This window comes from Hypomesus transpacificus, chromosome 15 (assembly GCF_021917145.1).
Source record: "Hypomesus transpacificus isolate Combined female chromosome 15, fHypTra1, whole genome shotgun sequence".
Classification (NCBI taxonomy): Eukaryota; Metazoa; Chordata; class Actinopteri; order Osmeriformes; family Osmeridae; genus Hypomesus; species Hypomesus transpacificus.
This window is the reverse complement of record NC_061074.1, coordinates 252,215-276,393: the sequence shown is the minus strand read 5'-3', so window position 1 is coordinate 276,393 and position 24,179 is coordinate 252,215. Positions and strand designations below refer to the sequence as shown.

The window sequence follows — 24,179 nt, the reverse complement described above, 5'->3', positions numbered from 1 at the left end:
ACACTAACTGTTTCACGCACACACATACACTCACTGTTTCACACACACACACACACACACACACACACACACACACACACACACGCTCACTGTGTCACACACACACATACACTAACTGTTTCACACACACATACACACACACACTGTGTCACACACACATAACACATACTCTTTCCAACAGACACATAATGTCACACACACTCATGCAGTCACTTTGTCTCTCTCACACACACATACTGTCTCACACACATAAACACTGTCACACACACACACTCAAAACACAATGTCACACGTAGAAACACCCTCACACACACTTTCAGACATGCTCATGAACACACCCTTCTCTCAAACACAAATGAATACACACATTACGTAACACTCAGTCATAGTCAGACACACATCTGCAAACACTCTCACACACACACACACACACACACACACACACACACACACATGTAGCTACTATTGTGGCAGAGCAGTGAGCTCCTACTGTGAGGGGGTCTGGATCAGTGGATGTTTGTCTGGGTGAGGCAAAACCAGAGCAACAGTCTGTTTCATGATATTTTGGAGGGAAATCCAGGTTGTTGTTTTTGGTTCAAACATACAAATAACATCTTTGAGTCTAAAAAGAAGCAATCGAGATTTTATTGGAACTATTATAGGTTGAACAGTAACAAGTGTACTCTCTTGATGCAGCATGCAGACTTCTCAACATCTCTGTGCTGGTGTTAAATATTAAAAACAGTCTAATTAACAAAGATGACAGTACAGATAACATATGGCTAACACCCACCTGTGTTCCCTTCTGGTATTTGTAGTTATTACCAACAACAAGCACTACATCTGCTCGCAGGAAGCAACCAAGCCCTTCTCAGACAAAGTGGATGACCTTGTTTATGAATCACGGCTGAGAGGCCAGAATCTCATTTGAATAATAATTAAATTAGCCTCCAACGCATCTTTAACCTTCTCTGAAACTGCACTACAAGTTCCACTTCATCTGTGAGACATGGCACAGGCTTTTTTAGTGGTGGTGATGGTTGGGGATTAACAAGAACGCTGACATTTTTCCAGCAATGTTCCATGACGTATATGGAAAGCCATTTTTTTATGGGTGTTAAACACATTGTCCTTGAGCTAGACGTCAGAATATAGAGAAGAACACAGGGGAAGTATGTGAGCGTGACACCGTGTTGCGATGAATAGAGCCCCATTCATACAGGAACACAAGGGCCCTGAGGCAGGAATACAAGAGTGATAAGTTGAATGAGAGGTGTCGTTCATCTCTGGGAGCACGCCTGCTGCTGTCGCCGAGGACAGCCAGGGAGTTTGTTCTCTTTGTCTTTCGTCTCGCACTGAAGAGTAGAGGAGACCAAAGACGGGCCCCCGCCAAGACGCTCTGCCAGGCAGAGCGAGCCGACCACAGAGAAAGGGATGAGTGGTGATTGTGTTCATGTGATGAGCTTCATACAGGAGTGGAGGATCTGTAGTCCATGGAGCTCTCTGAGCTTGGCCATGTGCCTGGGAAGGAAACACACACAGTCACACACACACACACAGTCACACACACACACACAGTCACACACACACACAGTCACACACACACACACAGTCACACACACACACACAGTCACACACACACACAGTCACACACACACACACAGTCACACACACACACAGTCACAGTCACACACACACACACAGTCACACACACACACACAGTCACACACACACACACAGTCACACACACACAGTCACACACACACACAGTCACACACACACACACAGTCACACACACACACACAGTCACACACACACACACAGTCACACACACACAGTCACACACACACACAGTCACACACACACACACAGTCACACACACACACAGTCACACACACACAGTCACACACACACACAGTCACACACACACACACAGTCACACACACACACAGTCACACACACACACAGTCACACACACACACACAGTCACACACACACACAGTCACACACACACACACAGTCACACACACACACACAGTCACACACACACACACAGTCACACACACACAGTCACACACACACACAGTCACACACACACACACAGTCACACACACACACACAGTCACACACACACAGTCACACACACACACAGTCACACACACACACACAGTCACACACACACACAGTCACACACACACAGTCACACACACACACAGTCACACACACACACACAGTCACACACACACACACAGTCACACACACACACAGTCACACACACACACAGTCACACACACACAGTCACACACACACACACAGTCACACACACACACACAGTCACACACACACACACAGTCACACACACATATACACACACATTTATTCATGTCCATATATACACTCACACACATGCACAGACAGACATACACACACGGTCATACACACAGATACACGCACACGCAGAAACAGACATACACAAAGACACACGCACGGACACACAAAGGCAGACACACACACACACAGGCACAGCATGTACAGACACACACACACACACAGAGACAGGCCCAGACAGATGAATGTAAGCAAACAGTGTTGTGCTCCCGGCCTGTGGGTTGTCCTGTGTTAAGGTGCAGGGCTGGAGCTGCTGGCTCGTCTGGGGCAGCCAGTCTCTATGCAGCCACACAGCCTCAGAGGAACACGCCACACACGGCTCAGCACACTGGAAACTCAGTGTGCTCGGCATGGCCGGCCGCTGGGAGCTCGGAGGAGGAGGGGGGAGGAAGAGAGGGGTTGTTGCCGGGATAAAGTACTGGAGTTGTTGGACCGATCATGTGTTTGTGTGTGTGTGTACGTGTGCGTGTGCTGGCATGTGTTAGTGTGTGTGTATAAGGGGACTGCGCATGTACAGTACATGACTTACATCAGCACAAACATGTGTGTGCAACGTTGTGTGTGTGTGTGTGTGTGTGTGTGTGCAGCAGTCTCTCTCCAGACACATCAGGCCAGGTGGAAAGCAGGCCTGCTAGTACCCTTCTAAGAGCGGAGCATTCCCCACAGTAGGGTTGGACTAAACCCCCCTAGGTGCCTCCAGCAGCCCATCTGTACTGATGCCTTCTGCAGTTATCATGCTGAACCAGTCCCCTGGACACACACACAGCACACATACACAAACAAAGACGCACACACACGCGCACACACACACAGTCGTACACACTCAAACATACACGTAAACACACACAGCCGTACGCACATGTCTAGAGAACACAGCACCGAAAATATGCTGTAGGAGATTTATTCATAGGAAATTAGTCTATTCCAGGCTGCTCTGAATATCATTTGCCCAGGATTTGTCTATCCTGTTTATGTCCTGTTTATGTCCTGTTTATGTCCTGTTTATGTCCTGCCTGTGACAACTGAGAGGGACAGGAGGGCATCCTGACTCCCCACATCTGTCTGGTTGGTCCTGAAGAACCAGCCACAGAGGAGGAGAGGAGGACAGGAAGAGTTTAGGGGACGTGGGGAGAATAGTGGGAAATAAGGATGGAGGGAGTGGGTGAGGAAGGGGAAAGAGGAGGATGGGAGGAGAGTGGAGGAATGGGAGAGAAGCAGGGCGGAGGAGAAGGCGATGCCATGAAGGTGTCTAGGCTGAGACGTGACAGGCGGTGGTTCAGGCTGCTTCCTGTGTCTGTCTGTCCCTTTGTCCTTTCCTCCTCACCGTCCTGCATTATGCATGGGCCAGGTTGGCTGCCAATTGCGTGTGTGATTATATAGTGTGGAAACTGTATATATTTGTGTGCACTGTGTGTTTAGATTGGAACTGCGTGTGTACAGTGTGTGTGTAAACTGTTTACATGCGTGTTTGTGCACTGTTTCTATCCGTGTGTGTGTGTGTACTGCAAAAATATATGTGCGTGTGTACTGTTTAAATCTGTGCGTGTGTGCGTTTGTGCACTGTTTCTATCCGTGTGTGTGTGTGTGTGAGAGCGTATCCCGTACCTGGGCTCAGCCCGGCACAGTGTCCCCAGGGCGATGGCAGCGTTGCGCTGGGCGGAGGTCCCGGTCACGTCCCCCCCGGCCAGGCGCAGCAGCAGCAGCACCACGTCAGTCCCCAGCAGGCTGGAGGCCGCCCCCTCCTCCCCCACACAGTGGGCCAGGACCAGGGCTGCGTTCCCCAGCACCACCTCCTCTGGCCTGGAGGACAGCAGCCCGCGCAGGACAGACAGCCCTGGGGACACACACACAGGGTGACACATGGGGACACGCGCAGGAGAACGTGCAGGGATACGTAGACACAGCTGGACGCAGGGATACGTACTGAACACACAGAAGACAGGCACACACTTTTGTGTGGCGCAGAGAAGAGAGTCGCTCACGTTTATCAGCGGCCAGCAGCTCCTGGCGAGCCGGCGTGCTGGCAGCAGTGCACACAGCCAGGGTCTTGATGGCAAACCTGGTGGAGGTCTGTCCTGAGCTCTGGAGGGGCACGGTTCACACACACACACAAACACACACACACATGCAAAACACACGCACACAAATACACCCACGAACGGATACACACACACTCAGAAAACCACGTTAACCGTACAATTGAAAGTGTTTCATCGATCCTTTAGCACCTGTTAGCCTGTCCCAAGCTGTGGGCGGCCCTGAGGACAGGACCAGGCCAGGTGTGCAGGTCAGGAGGTACCTTGAGCAGCCTCCTCATGGTGCTGACCACGCCCGCCTGCACGGCCAGCTGTACTGCTGCAGGACTGTGGGGCAGGACCACACTCAGCACCCCCGTGGCTCTCTGGAGGAGGGAGGACAGGCCGTGAAGGAGGGAGGGAGGGGGGGGACAACTTATGAGATGTGACAGGAAACATGAGAGAGAAAGAGAGAGAATGGTCGATGAGGAAGAACTGGAGGAGAAACAGACAAAAGGTTTGGCTACAGTAGAAACAATGAGAGCCGGAGAGAAAGAGAGGGAGACATTGATCTAAACTGGAAAATGGAGTGAAAGGGAGAAAAGGGAAGAAAGAGAAAGAGACAGAGACAGAGAGAGGGGGAATATGTGAAAAGTGAGTAGCATTTCATAGTGGGGGAAGAGAGAAGGTGTCATGTAGGTGTGCGACCTCAGTGAGTGCTGCTGGGTGTTGTAGTTCTGGTCTCTAGGGTGTTGTCGTTCCTGTTCAGTGAATGGGGTCTCAGTGGAGTGATGTAGTTCTACTCTAAGGAGCTGTACATTATATTGTTTCAGAGTGTGGGTTTTGTAGTTCTTCTCCAGGGTCTTGTAGCACTCTCCAGCGTGTGTGGTTGGGGATTGTGCTGGGGATTGTAGTTCTACTCTCGGGTGTTGTAGTTCCTTTCTAGTGAGAGGTGGGTACTCACGGTGATGATGCCACCATCAGTATCTGTCAGCAGGTCCACACACCCTCTGCTGAGAGGAACAGCATGTTCCTGCCAATGAAGGAGAGGGAGATGGAGGGAAGTAACTAATCCAATTTACACTGTACATCTCCCTTCCTCCTAGGGGAGGCAACACCTCAGGCTGAGACAGAGGCTGCCTGTCCCTCATTGGACTCCTCTGGTCCTCTCTCTTTCACTCTCTACCTGTCTCTTTCTCTTTCACTCTCTCACTTTGTCTCTCTCTCTCACTTTCTCCCTATGTCTCTCTCTCTCTCTCTGTTTCTCTGTTCCTCTCTCTTTCTTTCACTATCTACCTGTCTCTCTCTCTTTCACTCTCTCACTATGTCTCTCTCTCTATTTCTCTCTTCCTCTCTCTCTTTCACTCTCTACCTGTCTCTCTTTCTTTCACTCTCTCCCTATGTCTCTATTTCGCTCTCTACCTGTCTCTATCTTTCACTCTCTCCCTATGTCTCTCTCTCTTTCACTCTCTACCTGTCTCTCTCTCTTACACTCTCCCTATGTCTCTCTTTCACTCTCTCCCTATGTCTCTCTCTCTGTTTCTGTTCCTCTCTCTCTGTCTATATTTCTCAATCTATTTCCCTTCAGTCTCTGTTCCTCTGTCTTTCTCGTTCTGTCACACCTACTTGTGCGTGTGTGACCGTGTGACTGTGTGTGTGACCTTGTGTGTGTGTGGGACCCAGTGTGTGTGTGGGACCCTGTGTGTGTGTGTGTGTACCTGCATGGCGGTAGAGGGTCTGGAGGACAGCTTGATGACCAGGCCCAGTAGTGGATAGAGGACCTCTCTGTATTCACAGCAGCTACATCGCTCCTGCAGGAAGAAGCACAACAGCCTTCACCACCTACTGATGCACCACCACTACCACACACACACACGCACACACACACAAACATATCCATACACAAACATGTGTCTATGTGCACAGACGCGCACCCACACACGTGCAGACGCACACACACACATGGGCGCACACACACACACACACACTCCACATGTCCTTGATAAAAATCATAATACCAGGCACAGGAACATTATTATCTGTCATGTCTCCCAGCTTTCATTGGGTGACAGTTTCAAATGGTAGTGTTGCCATCAGCAGGAGATGCTATCGGCGTGAGGTGTGCCTGGGCCATCACAATTCAATAAGACAGGCCGATGACGCACAACCATCTCCTTGACTGGGAGGCTGCTGGTGTGTAATCAGCCTCACCATGGCGACGAGGAGGGACTCCCAGCACCCTCCCCCGTCGGCCAATACCTGACGGATGACGTCATCGCTGGCCATACAGTCGATCGTCGACAGGAGAGACGGGAGGACGCCGCGATTGGATGGCGTGATGTTTCTCTGGAAGTGCAGCGTCGACAAGGCCGGTCATCAACACTGGGTCAGTCAAGGACCGTCACAAGCAGGAAATATATTTATATTTGTTCCTGGTGTCAGCGTGCTTCTTACCAGGATGCTGGTAAAATGGGGTCCAACTGAAGTGTTGAATGTAGCTCTTAACTGCAAGCGAAACCTGTCACGGTGGGGTACAATCAGGCGTGGACTGAATGGCACAAAATGAACAACGTGACGTAGATACATATAATCCAAATTGAACATGATGTAGCTGTCTAGGTCTAGTTCAGGCCCTGTTCCATGTCTGTTTTATTTAGTGAGTGAAGAGACTTGCACGGCCCACATGTAGCACTGTAATCCTGCACTCAGGGCACCCAAACACAGACATCTCTACGTCTCTTCATTTTTCCACCCCTCCACCTCTTCAACTCTCCATTTCTCTGCTTGCCCCATCCCTCCATCCTTCAACCCCTCCATCCCCACTTGCTCCACCCCTCACCCCTTCATCCCTCCATGCCTCCATCCTATCCCCCCTTCTTAATCCCTGCTAGTTGCATGCCTCCATCCTTCTTTTCTCCATGCCTCCCCTGGGCTTGCAGAGCCTTCTCTATTTTCCTAAGTGACGGCAGCGGTAGAGAAACTGAGTGGCCTTTTGCCTTCAAGTGAGATTAACACAGGGATGGGTTATGGTGATGGATCTACGTGTCACAGGGTTGTTCACTCTGAATTCTCAAGGAGTTCTCTCTCTCTCTCTCTGACTATCTCTATCTCTCTCTCTCTCGCTGACTATCGCTTTCTCTCCCTCTGACTATCTCTCTCTCTCTCTCTGACAATCTCTCTCTCTCTCTCTCTCTCTGTCTCTGACTATCTCTCCTCTCTCTCTCTCTCTCTGTCTCTGACTATCTCTCTCTCTCTCTCTCTCTCTCTCTCTCTCTCTCTCTCTCTGACTATCTCTCCCTCCGGCTCTATCTCTCCTTCGAGGACTCTTTCTTTCTCTCTTTATCTCTTTCTTCTCTATCTCTCCCTTTATCACCCCTCTTCTCTTCCTTATATAAGAGTTCTACCTCTCTCTCACTCTATTTTCTCACTGTCTCTGTGTTTAGCCTATTGAATTTAAAGTGATCTTTAATATGGAGCGTGGTGATATATACGCAGACATAAACCTAGTGAGACATGCCCAGAATTTTGAAGACAGAAAAAAGACAGTCCCAGGAGTTAGAAAATGATATACATTTTTCCAGGCAGCCATAACATCCATCATGTCTCCCCTCCCGCAAACCCAGAACGGCAGTTTATGCAACATACTTGTTTTCCAATGCAAAGTTCTGCAGGACCGTCAGCGCTGCTCTCGAGTCCCGCAGCGTCTGTTTGGATACACACGCCACGAGGCCTGCCGCCAACCTGCAGACACAGGTAGCAGACACAGGTAACAGACACAGGTAGCAGACACAGGTAGCAGACACAGGTAACAGACACAGGTAGCAGACACAGGTAGCAGACACAGGTAGCAAACACAGATAACAGACACAGGTAACAGACACAGGGCGTCACACAGGGCGTCACACAGGGCGTCACACAGGGCGTCACACAGGGCGTCACACAGGGCGTCACACAGGGCGCTGGGGAATCCAGGCTTTAGATGCTGAATGAGATTAGGCAGGTCATCATGTGTGGGGGAGGGGGGTTGAGGGGGGAAGGGGGTTACTGTCTAGGTACTGTTACTAAATCTGAGCTGAGTTTTTGCTTGTCATGAATATATATATATATATATATATATATATACACGATTCAATTTACACAACTCCGCACACAGGGAGGGAAGCTGTGGGGAAAAAACTATGTCATATACATCGGTAATAGCTCATATTAAATGGAAAGATATAATCCCGCCCCCTCCACACACATCCCCTCCAACTATATTTTCCCCTCTCCATTCCCCAAAAGCCAGAGTAAGCCAGCTGTCATCCTAGCAGTTATGGTTCCCTATAATCAAAACAAACGCAGGATCACCCATGAACGCTCCTTACATGTGCAAATTCAGGCTGTCAATGGCCAGATTTCTCCCATTCCGAGTCCGGGAGAGCGAGCAGAGCAATTCCAGGCATCCTCCCACCACCGCTTCGTTGTGTGATGCTAATGAGAGCACAATGGAGAGGCTGGAGGACCGGCATCCCAGAAGCAGCTTGTGGTTCTCATCTGAAACAGCATAAGGCCACTCTCAGCTACGCTGACAGGTGTGGGTTTAGGACGATAGAGGAACAGTAATTGCATAAATGTGTGTGTACAAACACACACACACAAGCAAGTGCCCACACACGCACCCACACACACACACACATAGCCTCTGGTGTGAGTGAACAGTAATTTGCAGCAGTCTCGTTTCAGAGGGAGGGAAGCATAAACAAATCATCTAATGTGACCTGCGGATAGATGCAATCATGGACAGGGTTATAATTGCACGGTATGGCTGATTTTCATTGTCACATACATTCTTCCAATTGGACATAAGCACAAGAACACTCAGCGTGGCTGTGTAATTCATTTGTCACAGTTTGCACAAGAAGAGCGCCAATTACTCGTTCATGGTTCCAATGCTCATGAATGTTGACGTCGTGCAGCCCACCCCAGCCCACACTCCTGTGTGGCTCTGGGCCAAGTGGGTTTATCCAAATACTGTAGGTGGTACATCCATGACAGCGCATATCGACCAGATAATGGAATCATTGAAGCTGCTTGCCATTTCATACACTGGCTTTATCACAAGTCGTCTCTGTGAATGCCAGCTAGGGCGGGAGGAATGTGGGGATAACCAGGGAAGCAGGGAGGGGCAGGGAGGGATGGGGGAGGGGCGGGGAGGGATGGGGGAGGGGCGGGCAGGGAGGGATGGGGGAGGGGCGGGGAGGGATGGGGGAGGGGCGGGGAGGGATGGGGGAGGGGCGGGGAGGGAGGGATGGCAGAGCCACGGGACCCACCGTTGCCGTCACAGACCACCCTCCACAGCTGGAGCAGCGCTGCACACAGCTCCTGAGAACCAGGGTCTGTCCAGCGCTGAGACAGACACCTGAAAGAGAGAGAGAGACAGGGTTACAGAGACACAAAGATAGGTAGACTGAAAGAAAGACAAGGGGAAGAAAAATGACAGAGGGGAACAAAGATGGGGCGAGACAGACAGAGACAAGGACACAGGGAGACGAAGACAGGGAGAGAGAGAAAGAAAGAGAGAGAGGGAGGGAGGGAGGGCAAGATAGAGACAGCGATAAGAGAAGGAAATAACAAAAAGATATAGAAGTTATTTAAGGTGAGATGTTCTCAATAGAAGAGCAGCACATATTTCATTGTCTTGGTGTTAGAGTGGTCGTATCAGCTTCCCGGTCGGACCTGCAGTGTTTTGACAAATGACTACAGCTCCTCTCCGAAACAATGCAGGGATGAACAAGTATAAAAGCACAGGTCCTAATCTGACATGAGGGAGTGATCAGTGTATTTTCGACCACATCTTCTTTGAAATCTGGGACGATACACAAAGTTAAGCTTATTACTGGGACATCTAGATCTCCCAGTGGTTCGTCTCAGGGTGGTGATTTATCCTTTGTTTATTTATTACCAGGTTAAGAGCCAAATCAGGAAAGTGACTTTAGGACTCTATCTCTTTAGGGGTTCTGAGGACTGGATGTTCCGCATTCATTTAAGGAGGTTAACGTCTTTCTTGTACGCAGATCCAGGCAACCCGTTCGAAACAGGAAGCGTAACGCCACAGTCCAGGAAGTGGAAAGACACATCATCTCTTCAGGGCTCTGTCCTCTGTCTCTCCGGCCCCATTTGATCAAATCTAATGGAGATCTCACACCTGTGCAAATGCAGAGTCCATCGCCCCCCCCCCCCTTTTTTTTGAACCCCTTTAGAAGCAGGTTCCACCACCAGAGTACAGAGGGTGACTTTGAGAGGGGTAGGGTGAGGCTTGTTTTGGGTGGCCATCACTCAGCAGCTGTCAGGGCTGGTGTGGGCCCGCCAGGCCTCTCCCTCCACCTGTCCTACCTGCTCACAGCCGGGCTGGCATTGACCACACTGAAGCCGTTGTTGAGCCGGAACACGGTCTGGGAAGAACCTGGGGAGAGGGGGGGGGGGGGGGGGGGGGGGAGAGGAGGGAGAGGGGGTGAGGGAGGGGAGGAGAGAGAGTGAGAGAGAACATGAGACCGACGGGGAAGGGGAAGAGCCTCGCTCTGTGGAACCAAACCAACAGCCGTCTATCATCACCTGGCAGCCATGGTGTGCAGAGGAGCACCCTGTTACCCTGACGACGCCTCTCTGAGGGTCAAAGGCAGGGGAGGAGGAGAGGAGCGATGAGAGGAGAGGAGGAGAATGGAGCGGAGAGAACAGGGCAGGAGCGATAAGGAAAGGAGAGGGCAGAAGAGAGGAGGGTGGAATAAAGCGAACAGGGAAAGAGAGGAGCGTTGAGGGGGGGGGGGGGATTAGCATGAGAGACAGAGAGAGAGGTGTGAAATAATGGACCCTATGGGGAACAGTGTGGTAGGAGGGTCAGGCCTCCTCTCCCTCCTAATGACCAGGGGTGGAGAGAACTGCCAGAGCTGAGGGGCACTGTGGAGTGGACCGCTAACATCAACAGCCTCTGTCCATCTCCTCTCTCTCTCTCTCTTTCTCTCTCTCTACCTCCCTCCACCCTTCTCCTCCTCCCCTCTCTCTCTCTCTTTCTTTCTCTCTCTCTACCTCCCTCCACCCTTCTCCTACTCCCCTCTCTCTCTCCTCCCTTGTATGCTCTTTATTTCTCTCTATCTCTCTTCCTTCTGTCCACTCTGACCCAGCCCCCCCCACCTCCATCGTTCTATTTTCCTCCAGCCCCCCCCCCCCCCCCCCCCTCGCTCCCTCCTTCTACCTCTGTGAATGATGTAACTGTGCCCTTTTCAGTGAGTGACATCGTGAAGACAGGCCGTGGATCGTCTAACACAAGCAGGGAGGCTGTTTGTCGTGCGGGAGGAGAAAGAACAGGCCAGATGGGAAATGATAGCCTTTACTCTGGGTGATGGATAGCTGGGAACAAAGCTACACACTGTATCACAATGGAACAATGCAATGACAAATGTGAATCCTGGGCCTTCACATATAGAATACTGCAGCACATTGTGAAAAAAACAACACAAAGAAAGCAGTACAGGCTCCATGATATGATAAAGTCTTAAGTAGTAAAGGGAGAGTACGAAGGTCAGATGAAGGCTAGTGTAGGAAGGTTAGTGTACTAAGAAAAGCTGAACGGTCTAATGTGTAATGTAACTGAAGCTGAAGGTTAGTGCACTAAGAAAAGCTGAACAGTCTAACTGAAGCTGAAGGTTACTGTGCTAAGGTCAGCTGTAGGCTACTGCAGTAAGGTTAGTGTGCTAAGGTCAGCTGTAGTTTAGTGGAGTAAGGTTAGTGTGCTAAGGTCAGCTGTAGGCTAGTGGAGTAAGGTTAGTGTGCTAAGGTCAGCTGTAGGCTAGTGGAGTAAGGTTAGTGTGCTAATGTCAGCTGTAGGCTAGTGGAGTAAGGTTAGTGTGCTAAGGTCAGCTGTAGGCTAGTGGAGTAAGGTTAGTGTGCTAAGGTCAGCTGTAGGCTAGTGGAGTAAGGTTAGTGTGCTAAGGTCAGCTGTAGGCTAGTGGAGTAAGGTTAGTGTGCTAAGGTCAGCTGTAGGCTAGTGGAGTAAGGTTAGTGTGCTAAGGTCAGCTGTAGGCTAGTGCAGGAAGGTTAGTTTGCTAAGGCCAAATAAACACAAGGAAAAATCTACCACATGTCTAGTAAGTGCATGCAAGTAGACTTAGATAATACAGGCTTAATAGAACTAGTAAGAAGAGTCTCTGTATAGGAAATTATTGAATGTACTGCTGGTCCGAATGCAAATGGATCATGAATGATATGCTATCCTCTCACAGTAGCAGATGACACATAGTCTGCCACAGCATCAATCTCCCTTCATCAATCTCCCTTCCTCCCTCTGTTTTCCTTCTCTTTCACACTGTCTCCTGTCTCCCTATCTTCATCTCCTTCTTTTCTCCATCCCTCTATCTTACTACCTTCTCTCCACCCATCTCCATCTCTTTCTCTCTGCCTCTCTCCCTCTCTCTTTCTCTACCTCTGTCTCTCTATCTAGACTTCGCCGTTTCCTCCTTCTCCCTCCCTCTCACTATGTCTCTCTATCCATAACTCTCCCTTCTTTCTGTGTTCTGTACTGCCCTAGCAGAGAGTTAAACAACACTTCATGGCTGATGGAACTGTCAGTTAATATATATGGATGCAGCTCTGACCACTGGTTCTGGATGAGCATTCAGCGTGGCTGTGGAGAAAAGTATTGGAAGTTGCTAAATCTGACGAGCCAATGTACCATGAGGAGAAATCCAATAGTGGACAGGGTCAAGACTCCCTCACATCCTCCATCCTTCAGAGCTGTACAAATGGTCTCTGCTTCCACCACAACAAACATTGGGCTTTACACAGCCAAACTCTTTCATCTGCCACGGCAGCAGAACAGATAGTGACAAGTCTGCTAAAAGGGAAGGAGGTAAGGCACGGTTAAGACTTAGCACTCAGATTATAAATATCATACACACGCATGCAGACACGCACGCACGCACAGACACAAACACGCACACTGCTGCTGCCACACGACCCCCCTTCTCCTCCCCTCCTCTTTCATCCTCCTCTTTCCTGGACCTGGAGGAGGGCAGCCAATGACATCCATTTGGCTCACAGGCTAGAGAGAAGGCAGAGACCGTTTGTGGAGAGAGAGATCAAGTGGTCAGGAAGGGGAAAGATGGGCTTTGAGAGGGGGGAGAGAGGAAGGGGAGGAGAAAGAAATCAAGTGGGGGGGAAAGCGGTAGTCACCTGGAGAGATAGACATAGAGAGAAAGGAGACAGAGAGAGGAGACAGGGAGAAAAAAAGGAGAGCAAGACAGAAAAAGAGAGCGATTGAAGAAGAAAGAGGGGGCAGCGAAAGGGAGAGAGAGAGACTAGGAGAGAGAGAGCGCAAGAGAGGGAGAGCGAGGAGAGAGATTTTTCAAAAGGGAGCCGTCGAGTCTGGATGAGGTACTCACAGTCTGTAATGGCCTGTGCCAGCAGCTGCAGGCCTCCGCAGTAGTAGAGAGGGATCTGATCAGGCCTGGACAGCTTCTCCAGCAGCTGGGGCACCCTCCTGGCCTTCTCCTCACCCCTCTCCATCTCCTCCCACGCATGGCGCTCCTGCTCCTCCCTCTGCTCCTCCTGGTCCACCTGGAAGAGACACTCTGGGAGGGGGAGGGGGGGGAGTGAAGGAAGAAACATGGAGAGGGGAGATGGAAAAAAGGGAGGGAGGGAGAAAACATACAAGATAACCACAAAAGACCTGGTCTGAGAGACAAACAGTCTTGGGAGCAGCGGGGCGTGGAGGTGAGCTATGCTACCCAGTCACACCAGGAACCCAGTCACAACCTAGCAAACATGGTCAGAATCAAGCATCACAGATTCGGATCGTTTAACTGAAATCTGACAGGGAAAAGCACAGGATATAGATATTCCTATAATGTTTCAAAACTAGTGTGACTAGAAGGGAAGATTATTTTTGCTTTAATACAAATGGATTTAACAAAAAAGGTGTTAACTGTGAAGAAGTGGTAATGTGTCTGTGAGAGCGAGAACATTTTTAATCGTTAATTTTCTTAACACTAAAAATAAACATAAAATGGAAAACGTAAGATAATTAAATAAAAGGATTTCATGGTGCACTAAGTCACACTTTCTAGTGTGGATATAGAGGCCCATCCCTCTGTGTTGCTTACGACCCCCTGCAGAGAGGATGAAGACAGATCAGAGCTTCCTCCTGTGAAGTCCTGGAGGAAGAGTCTGGGATACCAGCTCATGTGTACAGCATGAATACAACAGACTAGGTTGGGGGAGGTTTGAGGATGCAAATCTGCTACCCAAGGATCCACTGAAGGGGAACCTATATACAGTACATACATTCATTGAGATGTTTACCCATTACATTTGAATAAATAAAGCTTAGGTGGTTTATTTGGTTTGAACAGGCAACGATGAGGCCATGGTCATTAATTCAAAATGGAAATTCAAGTGAATCTTTATCCATTGAAAGGGCTTCATCCAGGCCCGACTTGGTCTGTGTTTTGAATGTTAATAAGCTTCCAGAGAGATCCTTTTCTCTTGTCTAACGTGGTTCTTAACATCTGTTCTTCAATAAAGCACAGCTCAACAATATGCAATATGGTGTGTGTGTATGTGTGTGTGTTCATGCTGCGTGCACATTTGTACATGTGTTTATGTATTTATTCTTCAGGGAACCAAGCGGGGATTTCATATTGACAAACTAGAACAGCAGAATGAGCAGAGGAGCTCCGGTTCAGAAGAGCTGCTGGAACCATCTGTTTATGAAGACGACTAAATGAGGCCTTCCAGGAAGAGAGAGCCGTCCCACACATGCACCCACGGAAGCACACCATGTACACAATCCACCTGAGATCAAGACCTGGCTTCAGTGGAAGGGTTACAGTGAGCGGTCTCAAGCCCTCGGTTGCCATGGTAGCTTGAGACCAATGAGAAGGCAGTTTTGGGGGATGGATGGGAGATCGACTGAGATGGACAAGGTTTCTCCTAAGGATTAGAGGCACGCTAACATTGAATCGGTCTGATTTGATCGCAGCTGTGAGGGAGAGTTCAGGCTGGGAGTCCATCAATCCTACATTATTAATGCCCTTTCTCCTCTGGTTCTGAGTCTCAGAGGGATGCAGAACAGTTGAGTTTGAGAAGTTGAGAAGGCACACTGCCTCTCTCACAAAAATGCACTTTCAATGGGTTCAACGATTCGGGCATCTTCGTTTTCAGGTCAAACGTGGTAGAAATGTGTGTGTGGGCCCCTTCTATAGCAGGCCGGTCTATCAAAGTATGTCAATAGGTTTGGCCAAAGACCAAAAACATTCACAGAAGGATTTGGGCATAAAGAAATTTAGAATATATTAAAATCTGTATTGATTAACAAAATGGATAAGCATTGCTCATGTTTATAATAAGGTCCAAAGTGAGCAATTACCTGCTTCTGTTTCATATCAATCCTTGTCTCTATCCGATAATGATCTTACCTTGAACCATGGATGCCTTGGATGGATCTATCTCCACCATCATCCGGTAGCTACTTCTCGCCTATAAAACAGGCAGGAGATGTTTTGAGGAGCGCTGGGGTAACGTGATGGGTCAACGTGTTTCCAATGATCTCTCCCAGCTCCCAAAATCGATAAATCATCCGAGCTTTGTCAAGTTTGTTCTCCCTCAGCTCAGGAGAAAATAATATGCTTTTCTTCTGTTCTCTAGAATACAGCACCAAGCAAAACATGAAACCAAACATAAAGCGAGCAGAAATCCATTTGCTGTAGAAAGCTTTAGTATCTAGGGCTGGTAATCTAGGCAGACATTGAAAGGAGCAAATTAAAGGGCTGTCTAGTGTGCATTTGAATAGATCAATAGGCGGTCTCAGAGGGAGACAACAACAAACGGCCTCACTCAGGAGATCGTACATCTGAGCTGAGAAGGATACCCCTGCATTTCAGGTACAAGGAATGAAGTCATTTGGTAATCATGTATGTAGCGACGTGGTAATGCATGTAGTAATGTTGTAGTGAATGTAGTAATGCGTTAATGATAGCAGTGATCCAGTAGTGCATGTTCTATTGTGGAAACAAACGACAGTGAAGGACTATGTAGTAATAATGTAGCTATTAATGCCAGGGGCGTAGGTTTAATTTAAAATGTGGGTGGGAAAGCTTTATTTAATAAGTGACGATGCAGCCGTTAAATCCAATGTTCTTAATAAAAAATAGGGGTGACAGACATTTCTAAAAAGTGGTCCCATCCATGTATAATGAACCCTACACCCCTGATTAGTGTATTCATGTCATACTGAATGCTGTCATGTGGTAGTGAGAGTAGTCATGTAGGGGTCATGCAGTCATGTAGGAATGACTGCAGCTCACCTGGTTGTAGTCCCGCAGGGCCAGGCGTGCTCTGCCCATGTGCAGGAAGGCTTTCACACAGCGCTCGTCACACTGGCACAGGGACAAACACCATGAGGGACACTCCTTGACACGTCCTCACACAACATTCATGAACAACCCAAAAACCGACACCGTTGAGAGAACCCGAAAAACAGAAAATAAAGCCTTGAAAAACAGGGAATTAGAGGAGGAGGCTGGATGGAGAGAAAGATCGAAAATCAATCGTTCCGTTTAAATCAGTCTGATACATACGGTTTGACAATGTTTGTTTACTTTGCTCTTCAATCACAGCTTTATGTCCTCAGTCCCAACTGTCAGCACCTACTGTGTGATTACAGTTCTACACGGGCAGCTTCCTGTTTAGAACAGCAGTTCTGAGGCCCGGCCCAGCTGGCCTTGTTTGGACCGAGGAGCACTTTCATGTGAGGAGAGCTCCTCACAGCAAAACTCTGTGGGCCTGCCTTCAACCTACTTTATAACTTGAATACCACCCTCTCCTCCTTCTCCTCCCTCTCCTCCCATCACTCTCCTCTCCTCCTTCTCCTCAATCGCTTCTTCCTTCACCCCCCTCCCGTCCTGCTCCTCCTCTTCTCCTTCTCCAGCCTCTCTTCTACTCTGTTCCCCCCCCCCCTCTTCTCCTCTCCTTCATCTCCTCCCCATCCCTCCATCCCTCTGCCCGGTAAGCTCCCAGGGCATACCGCGAAGCTCCCCCCCCCCCCAGCTCTGAGCTGACATGATGATGAATGAGGGCCCAGCTCCCTGACCCCGCAGCCCCAGGCTCTGCAGTCCAGCAGCCGGACCTACCTTCAGGGCCCACTCGCAGTCCTCGATGGCCTGCTTGAACCGCCCCAGCTTGATGTAGGCCTGCATGAAAGGTGGAGCAGGGGAGAACAGAGGGACACAGTCATGTATGAAAGGTGGAGCAGGGGAGAACAGAGGGACACAGTCATGTATGAAAGGTGGAGCAGGGGAGAACAGAGGGACACAGTCATGTATGAAAGGTGGAGCAGGGGAGAACAGAGGGACACAGTCATGTATGAAAGGTGGAGCAGGGGAGAACAGAGGGACACAGTCATGTATGAAAGGTGGAGCAGGGGAGAACAGAGGGACGCAGTCATGTATGAAAGGTGGAGCAGGGGAGAACAGAGGGACACAGTCATGTATGAAAGGTGGAGCAGGGGAGAACAGAGGGACACAGTCATGTATGAAAGGTGGAGCAGGGGAGAACAGAGGGACACAGTCATGTATGAAAGGTGGAGCAGGGGAGAACAGAGGGACACAGTCATGTATGAAAGGTGGAGCAGGGGAGAACAGAGGGACACAGTCATGCATGAAAGGTGGAGCAGGGGAGAACAGAGGGACACAGTCATGTATGAAAGGTGGAGCAGGGGAGAACAGAGGGACACAGTCATGTATGAAAGGTGGAGCAGGGGAGAACAGAGGGACACAGTCATGTATGAAAGGTGGAGCAGGGGAGAACAGAGGGACACAGTCATGTATGAAAGGTGGAGCAGGGGAGAACAGAGGGACACAGTCATGTATGAAAGGTGGAGCAGGGGAGAACAGAGGGACACAGTCATGTATGAAAGGTGGAGCAGGGGAGAACAGAGGGACACAGTCATGTATGAAAGGTGGAGCAGGGGAGAACAGAGGGACACAGTCATGTATGAAAGGTGGAGCAGGGGAGAACAGAGGGACACAGTCATGTATGAAAGGTGGAGCAGGGGAGAACAGAGGGACACAGTCATGTATGAAAGGTGGAGCAGGGGAGAACAGAGGGACACAGTCATGTATGAAAGGTGGAGCAGGGGAGAACAGAGGGACACAGTCATGTATGAAAGGTGGAGCAGGGGAGAACAGAGGGACACAGTCATGTATGAAAGGTGGAGCAGGGGAGAACAGAGGGACACAGTCATGTATGAAAGGTGGAGCAGGGGAGAACAGAGGGACACAGTCATGTATGAAAGGTGGAGCAGGGGAGAACAGAGGGACACAGTCATGTATGAAAGGTGGAGCAGGGGAGAACAGAGGGACACAGTCATGTATGCCACAGCCTCTCAGTAAACACACACCCTGCGGCCTGAGTGAGAAAGTGAACTACAGTACAAGTTGTCTTTGTCTTGTTATATACCTGCCGGTGCTACGGATGTCCGACTCAACACTTGTCCAGGGGTCACAGTACAGTTTAAGTATTATCTGGCTAGTAAATAAGATGAACGGACAGCCTAGCAGTGTGGATGTAACCTGTGCTCTGTTGGTGTAGAGGGGCTGCATGTCTCGTAGCTCCTCCAGCCCAGCGCTGTAGTGCTGCACGGCCGCTTCGTAGTCCTCCAGCGCAAAGGCCTCGTTCCCCTTCTGCTTCAGAGCTGATGAGAGACAGGCGGAGGAGAAACAGGTAGAGGAGAAACGTAAGTAGACACTAAAACACTTTAAGGTGAGTGTGATTTGACAACCTGGGTTGTCACTTCTAGGGATGTCGCATTGACGTCATTGTTCCCAGGGGATCAAAAACAAACATGTTTAGAGTATTTTGAGTACTAGTGTGGGCTTAGACAAACAGGTCTGGTGGAAAGCGCTAGAGTGTTTTGGATGGTGTTGTTAGACAGTGACAGGGGCTGTGATTGAGTGTGAGAGGGGATGAGAGACGCCGCTGACAGTTCCTGCACCCATACACACCGTTGGCTTTCATCTCGTTCACCTTCCTCGTCCTGCTCCTCTCCGCAGCATCCTCCTCCATTACCTTCAGGAAGCCCCCTGCCAACCCAACAGGGATGACAAGGCAGGTTTAGTGGAATAAGTACATCTCAGGGGTACAGCATTGCCTGCAGATCAAGTGACCACTGACTCTTTGAAATCTGATATCAGCCGTGTTCATGAAAGAAACAAAAAAACATATAATAACAACCAAATACACATACACAAATACTAATGAAGTGATTATCCTCATTTATGTGGCATGTCTGCTCTGGCCAGTTTCTGTGAGTATGTGAACCTCCTCATCCTACAGCAGCCCCCAGAAGGACCCCCCTAACCCACACAGAGCACCATGCAGGACCCCCCTAACCCACACAGAGCACCATGCAGGACCCCCCTAACCCACACAGAGCACCATGCAGGACCCCCCTAACCCACACAGAGCACCATGCAGGACCCCCCTAACCCACACAGAGCACCATGCAGGACCCCCTAACCCACACAGAGCACCATGCAGGACCCCCCTAACCCACACAGAGCACCATGCAGGACCCCCCTAACCCACAGAGCACCATGCAGGACCCCCCTAACCCACAGAGCACCATGCAGGACCCCCCTAACCCACACAGAGCACCATGCAGGACCCCCCTAACCCACAGAGCACCATGCAGGACCCCCCTAACCCACACAGAGCACCATGCAGGACCCCCCTAACCCACAGAGCACCATGCAGGACCCCCTAACCCACACAGAGCACCATGCAGGACCCCCCTAACCCACACAGAGCACCATGCAGGACCCCCCTAACCCACACAGAGCACCATGCAGGACCCCCCTAACCCACAGAGCACCATGCAGGACCCCCCTAACCCACACAGAGCACCATGCAGGACCCCCCTAACCCACACAGAGCACCATGCAGGACCCCCCTAACCCACAGAGCACCATGCAGGACCCCCCTAACCCACACAGAGCACCATGCAGGACCCCCCTAACCCACACAGAGCACCATGCAGGACCCCCCTAACCCACAGAGCACCATGCAGGACCCCCCTAACCCACACAGAGCACCATGCAGGACCCCCCTAACCCACACAGAGCACCATGCAGGACCCCCCTAACCCACACAGAGCACCATGCAGGACCCCCCTAACCCACAGAGCACCATGCAGGACCCCCCTAACCCACAGAGCACCATGCAGGACCCCCCTAACCCACAGAGCACCATGCAGGACCCCCCTAACCCACACAGAGCACCATGCAGGACCCCCCTAACCCACACAGAGCACCATGCAGGACCCCCCTAACCCACACAGAGCACCATGCAGGACCCCCTAACCCACACAGAGCACCATGCAGGACCCCCCTTACCCTCACAGAGCACCATGCAGGACCCCCCTTACCCACAGAGCACCATGCAGGACCCCCCTTACCCACACAGAGCACCATGCAGGACCCCCCTAACCCACAGAGCACCATGCAGGACCCCCCTAACCCACAGAGCACCATGCAGGACCCCCCTAACCCACACAGAGCACCATGCAGGACCCCCCTAACCCACACAGAGCACCATGTAGGACCCCCTAACCCACACAGAGCACCATGCAGGACCCCCCTAACCCACAGAGCACCATACAGGACCCCCTAACCCACACAGAGCACCATGCAGGGCCTGAGGACACAGAGATGAGCCGTGCCAGAGGCTGGGTTCTGCCAGAGAGGCAGCAGGGTTTAAAAGCAGCTTATTACAGTAATTGGATTCTGTAGAGCAAAATTGTCTGTAAACAAAAGGAACAGAAAACAGCTAGGGCTGAAGCCTGATTGGACAAGAAGGATAATCCTATTACAGAAACCTACTGACGTGTCCAGGGAAGGGTTTGACTTCGGATCAGGCTACATTAAAGTGGAATTGACTGAAAGTATTGAATGGAGTTTCAATGTGGTGATGTTTCCAGTCAAGATTGTGGTTCTGTATCAGAATCTGCATAGTGCTTATCTACATGTACAGAGCACAGCCCCCTGTCTAAAGCAGCACAATACAGTATGTTTTATGGTTTGGGATTATCTTTCAATGGCTTTTATATTATAAAAACTAGCTACTCTTAGCTTCTGACTGACAAACAGCCTATTTTACTGTAATATCACTCACCAGGACATCTACTGGAATCCTGTATGCCTGTCTGAAAAGAAAATGGTGACTCATGAGAAATTACATTTGCGTAATTATATCATCCAGTCTGCGTTTTCCTGTGTGTGTGTGTGTGTGTGTGTGTGTGTGTGTGTACGTGCGTACAATTCCCTTGTTTATGTGTGTGTGTGTCTTCTCTCTGTGTGCATGAGTGTCCTTTGTATGTGTCTGTGCATGATGATTATCTCTGTGTGTGTATGGCTTGTGTGTTATCTATGTGTGTGTGTGTGTGTGTGTGTGTGTGTGTGTGTGTGTGTGTGTGTGTGTGTGTGTGTGTGTGTGTGTGTGTGTGTGTGTGTGTGTGATGCACCTGAGAGGCAGGGTCTGGCTGTGAGGTGTTGGTGTTGATCCTGGTTTTGTTGATCCGTGTTTTGCATGGCTCCTTGTCCTCCAAAGCAGCTATGTAGTGATCAGCCTTCTCTGCAGATCTCTGCTGGACATCCACATCAGATGAGCTAAGACCTTTCACCAGATCACCTGAGAGGTGGAGACCATGGGGGAGAGAGGCAGATGGGAAGAGTGTGGGAGAGAGGCAGATGAATGGAGTGGGGGAGAGGGGGAGAAGGAGGGAGTGGGGGAGAGGGGAGATAGAGGGAGTGGGAGAGTGGGGAGAGGAAGAAATATGGAGGGTGTGGGGGAAAGGGGAAGATAGATAGAGTGAGGAGGAAGAGAGATGAAGGGAGTAGGGGAGATGGAGAGAGATAGAGTTCGGGGAGATGGAGATAGATAAAAGAAAGATTGATGTTAATGACAAACTATGGATTTTATGTCACATAGATTTCGTACTTTTGGATGGACTCCATGTAATACAAAAACAATAAATGTGCTAGAGCTACTGTAGCTAACATTAGTAACTGACGTTAACATTCATTATCTGCAACTAAAATATTGCTACCTTTAGGACCAGCCAGAATAATGTCTTGATAATTACTTACTTATTTTGTCAACGTTCTTCAAAAAACTCTCGAGGTCCTCGACATTTATATTCATATTTATTTTCTAAAGCTAATTTGTACTTAATCCAATACAATTTGTAGCGAAGACTCTTGAGATACTTTTAGTTATTATGACCAACATTAGTTTTGAGCTCGAGAGGCGATCCAGTTTATATGTAACTATGGAAACGGTCACTCTCTTCGAGCACGGGATTGGATTTCCAGTGGTCACGTGCTCTTCCGCGTTTAAACAAGCAGGACCGCTCTACCCATTTCCATGTAGCCTTGTGTCTTAAGAATTGAATCTTTCTTCACTTTCAAACTCTTCCAAGCAGAAGCGATTTATCATGTTTTATATTTAGCGGTACACACGTACCTACTACCACCGCAAGACAATCGTTTCTCTCCTGTAGGCTACCAAATGATACCTTTATAAATCATAAACCAGAGACTTCGCTTATTTCCAGATCTTAAAGCTCTCTTTACAGTCATTGTACTGCCGCTGCACATAACGGACCAATACTGCCACCTTGAGTATTATCATAGTTCCTGAAGGAGAATCTGTACCGGCGGCTTGGGCTAACTTTGTCTAGTACTCTTAAGTAGTTGCCAAGCTGTCAATTTACCAAGACCCCCTCCTCCTGTGTTTGTGCATGTGAAACTGCTCCTTTAGTAGTGGGCATAAGGGAGATCCTCCCGGGCCCGGTGGTTGCATGTGTATCGCGTGGACCAGGCAACTGGACCATTCCCAACACCAGATGGTGCCATTTACTTGATCAAAGCAACTTGGCAAATTGAAATTCAGTCAGCTGCTGCAATGTGAATGAGGGTGATATACTGTATACCTGGCAAAAGAAAAGATAAAATGGTTGTAGTCCCACAACTGTGATCTCTCTCTCTCTCATTACTCCTTCTTACTGTACAAAGTCTTCTGACTTTGTATCGTTTGCACTATCTGTATATTTAGGTTAGATTGTCATTATTATATTTTATTTTTTATTCCCCTTAGTATTAGCTAGACCCCCCTTAGTATTAGCTAGACTTTGCTCCTTTTGTATAGTCAGTCCACATATTTAAGTTTCAATATTACTATATGTTCAATGTATGCACCTCCCTGCCAAAGTAAATTCCTTGTTTGTGCAAACATTCATGGCGAATAAAATACTTCTGATTCTGATTCTGACAAGTATTGTCTTTACAAATATTAATTGACCCACAATGGGAGCCAGGGTCATAGGTTTGTTTTCAGATGTGGGTACCAGGACAACTTGTTTAACAAATGATTAGGGAATCGGGCTAGTAATCTGAAGATCGCCAGTTCGATTCCCGGCCGCGTCAAGAAAATGACATTGTGTCCTTGAGAAAGGCACTTTAATGTCCCTGTACTCACTGTAGTCGCTAAATGACAAAATGTAAATGTAAATGAGGATGTTGCTGTTAAGTACAAATGTTCTTAATGAAAATGAAGGGACACATTTGCCGTTTTCAAAAAGAGAGTGGGACGTGTTCCACCCTGTATAATGAAACCTACGCCTGTTATGGGAGCAAGACATGTTCTTGCGTGGATGTGGACGGAGTTGGTTTGGATTCCAACTCTCCC

General features: G+C 49.3%; 1 protein-coding gene across 1 annotated transcript; it reads right to left on the bottom strand.

Moving 5' to 3' along the window:
* Positions 1–656: 656 nt before the first annotated feature.
* ttc12 (tetratricopeptide repeat domain 12) lies at positions 657–22,734 on the bottom strand. The gene is made up of 21 exons (XM_047036535.1): positions 22,580–22,734; positions 21,955–22,121; positions 21,606–21,636; positions 19,439–19,516; positions 19,007–19,128; positions 17,567–17,626; positions 16,742–16,813; positions 15,854–15,914; positions 13,820–14,008; positions 10,779–10,848; positions 9,716–9,804; positions 8,771–8,939; positions 8,049–8,144; positions 6,858–6,921; positions 6,615–6,749; positions 6,122–6,214; positions 5,368–5,436; positions 4,688–4,789; positions 4,371–4,470; positions 3,994–4,222; positions 657–1,521 (listed from the first exon to the last, which is right to left on the bottom strand). The coding sequence occupies exons 1-21, from the start codon at positions 22,632–22,634 to the stop codon at positions 1,452–1,454; spliced, it is 2,121 nt and encodes a 706-aa protein (XP_046892491.1). The 5' UTR covers positions 22,635–22,734; the 3' UTR covers positions 657–1,451.
* Positions 22,735–24,179: the final 1,445 nt, after the last annotated feature.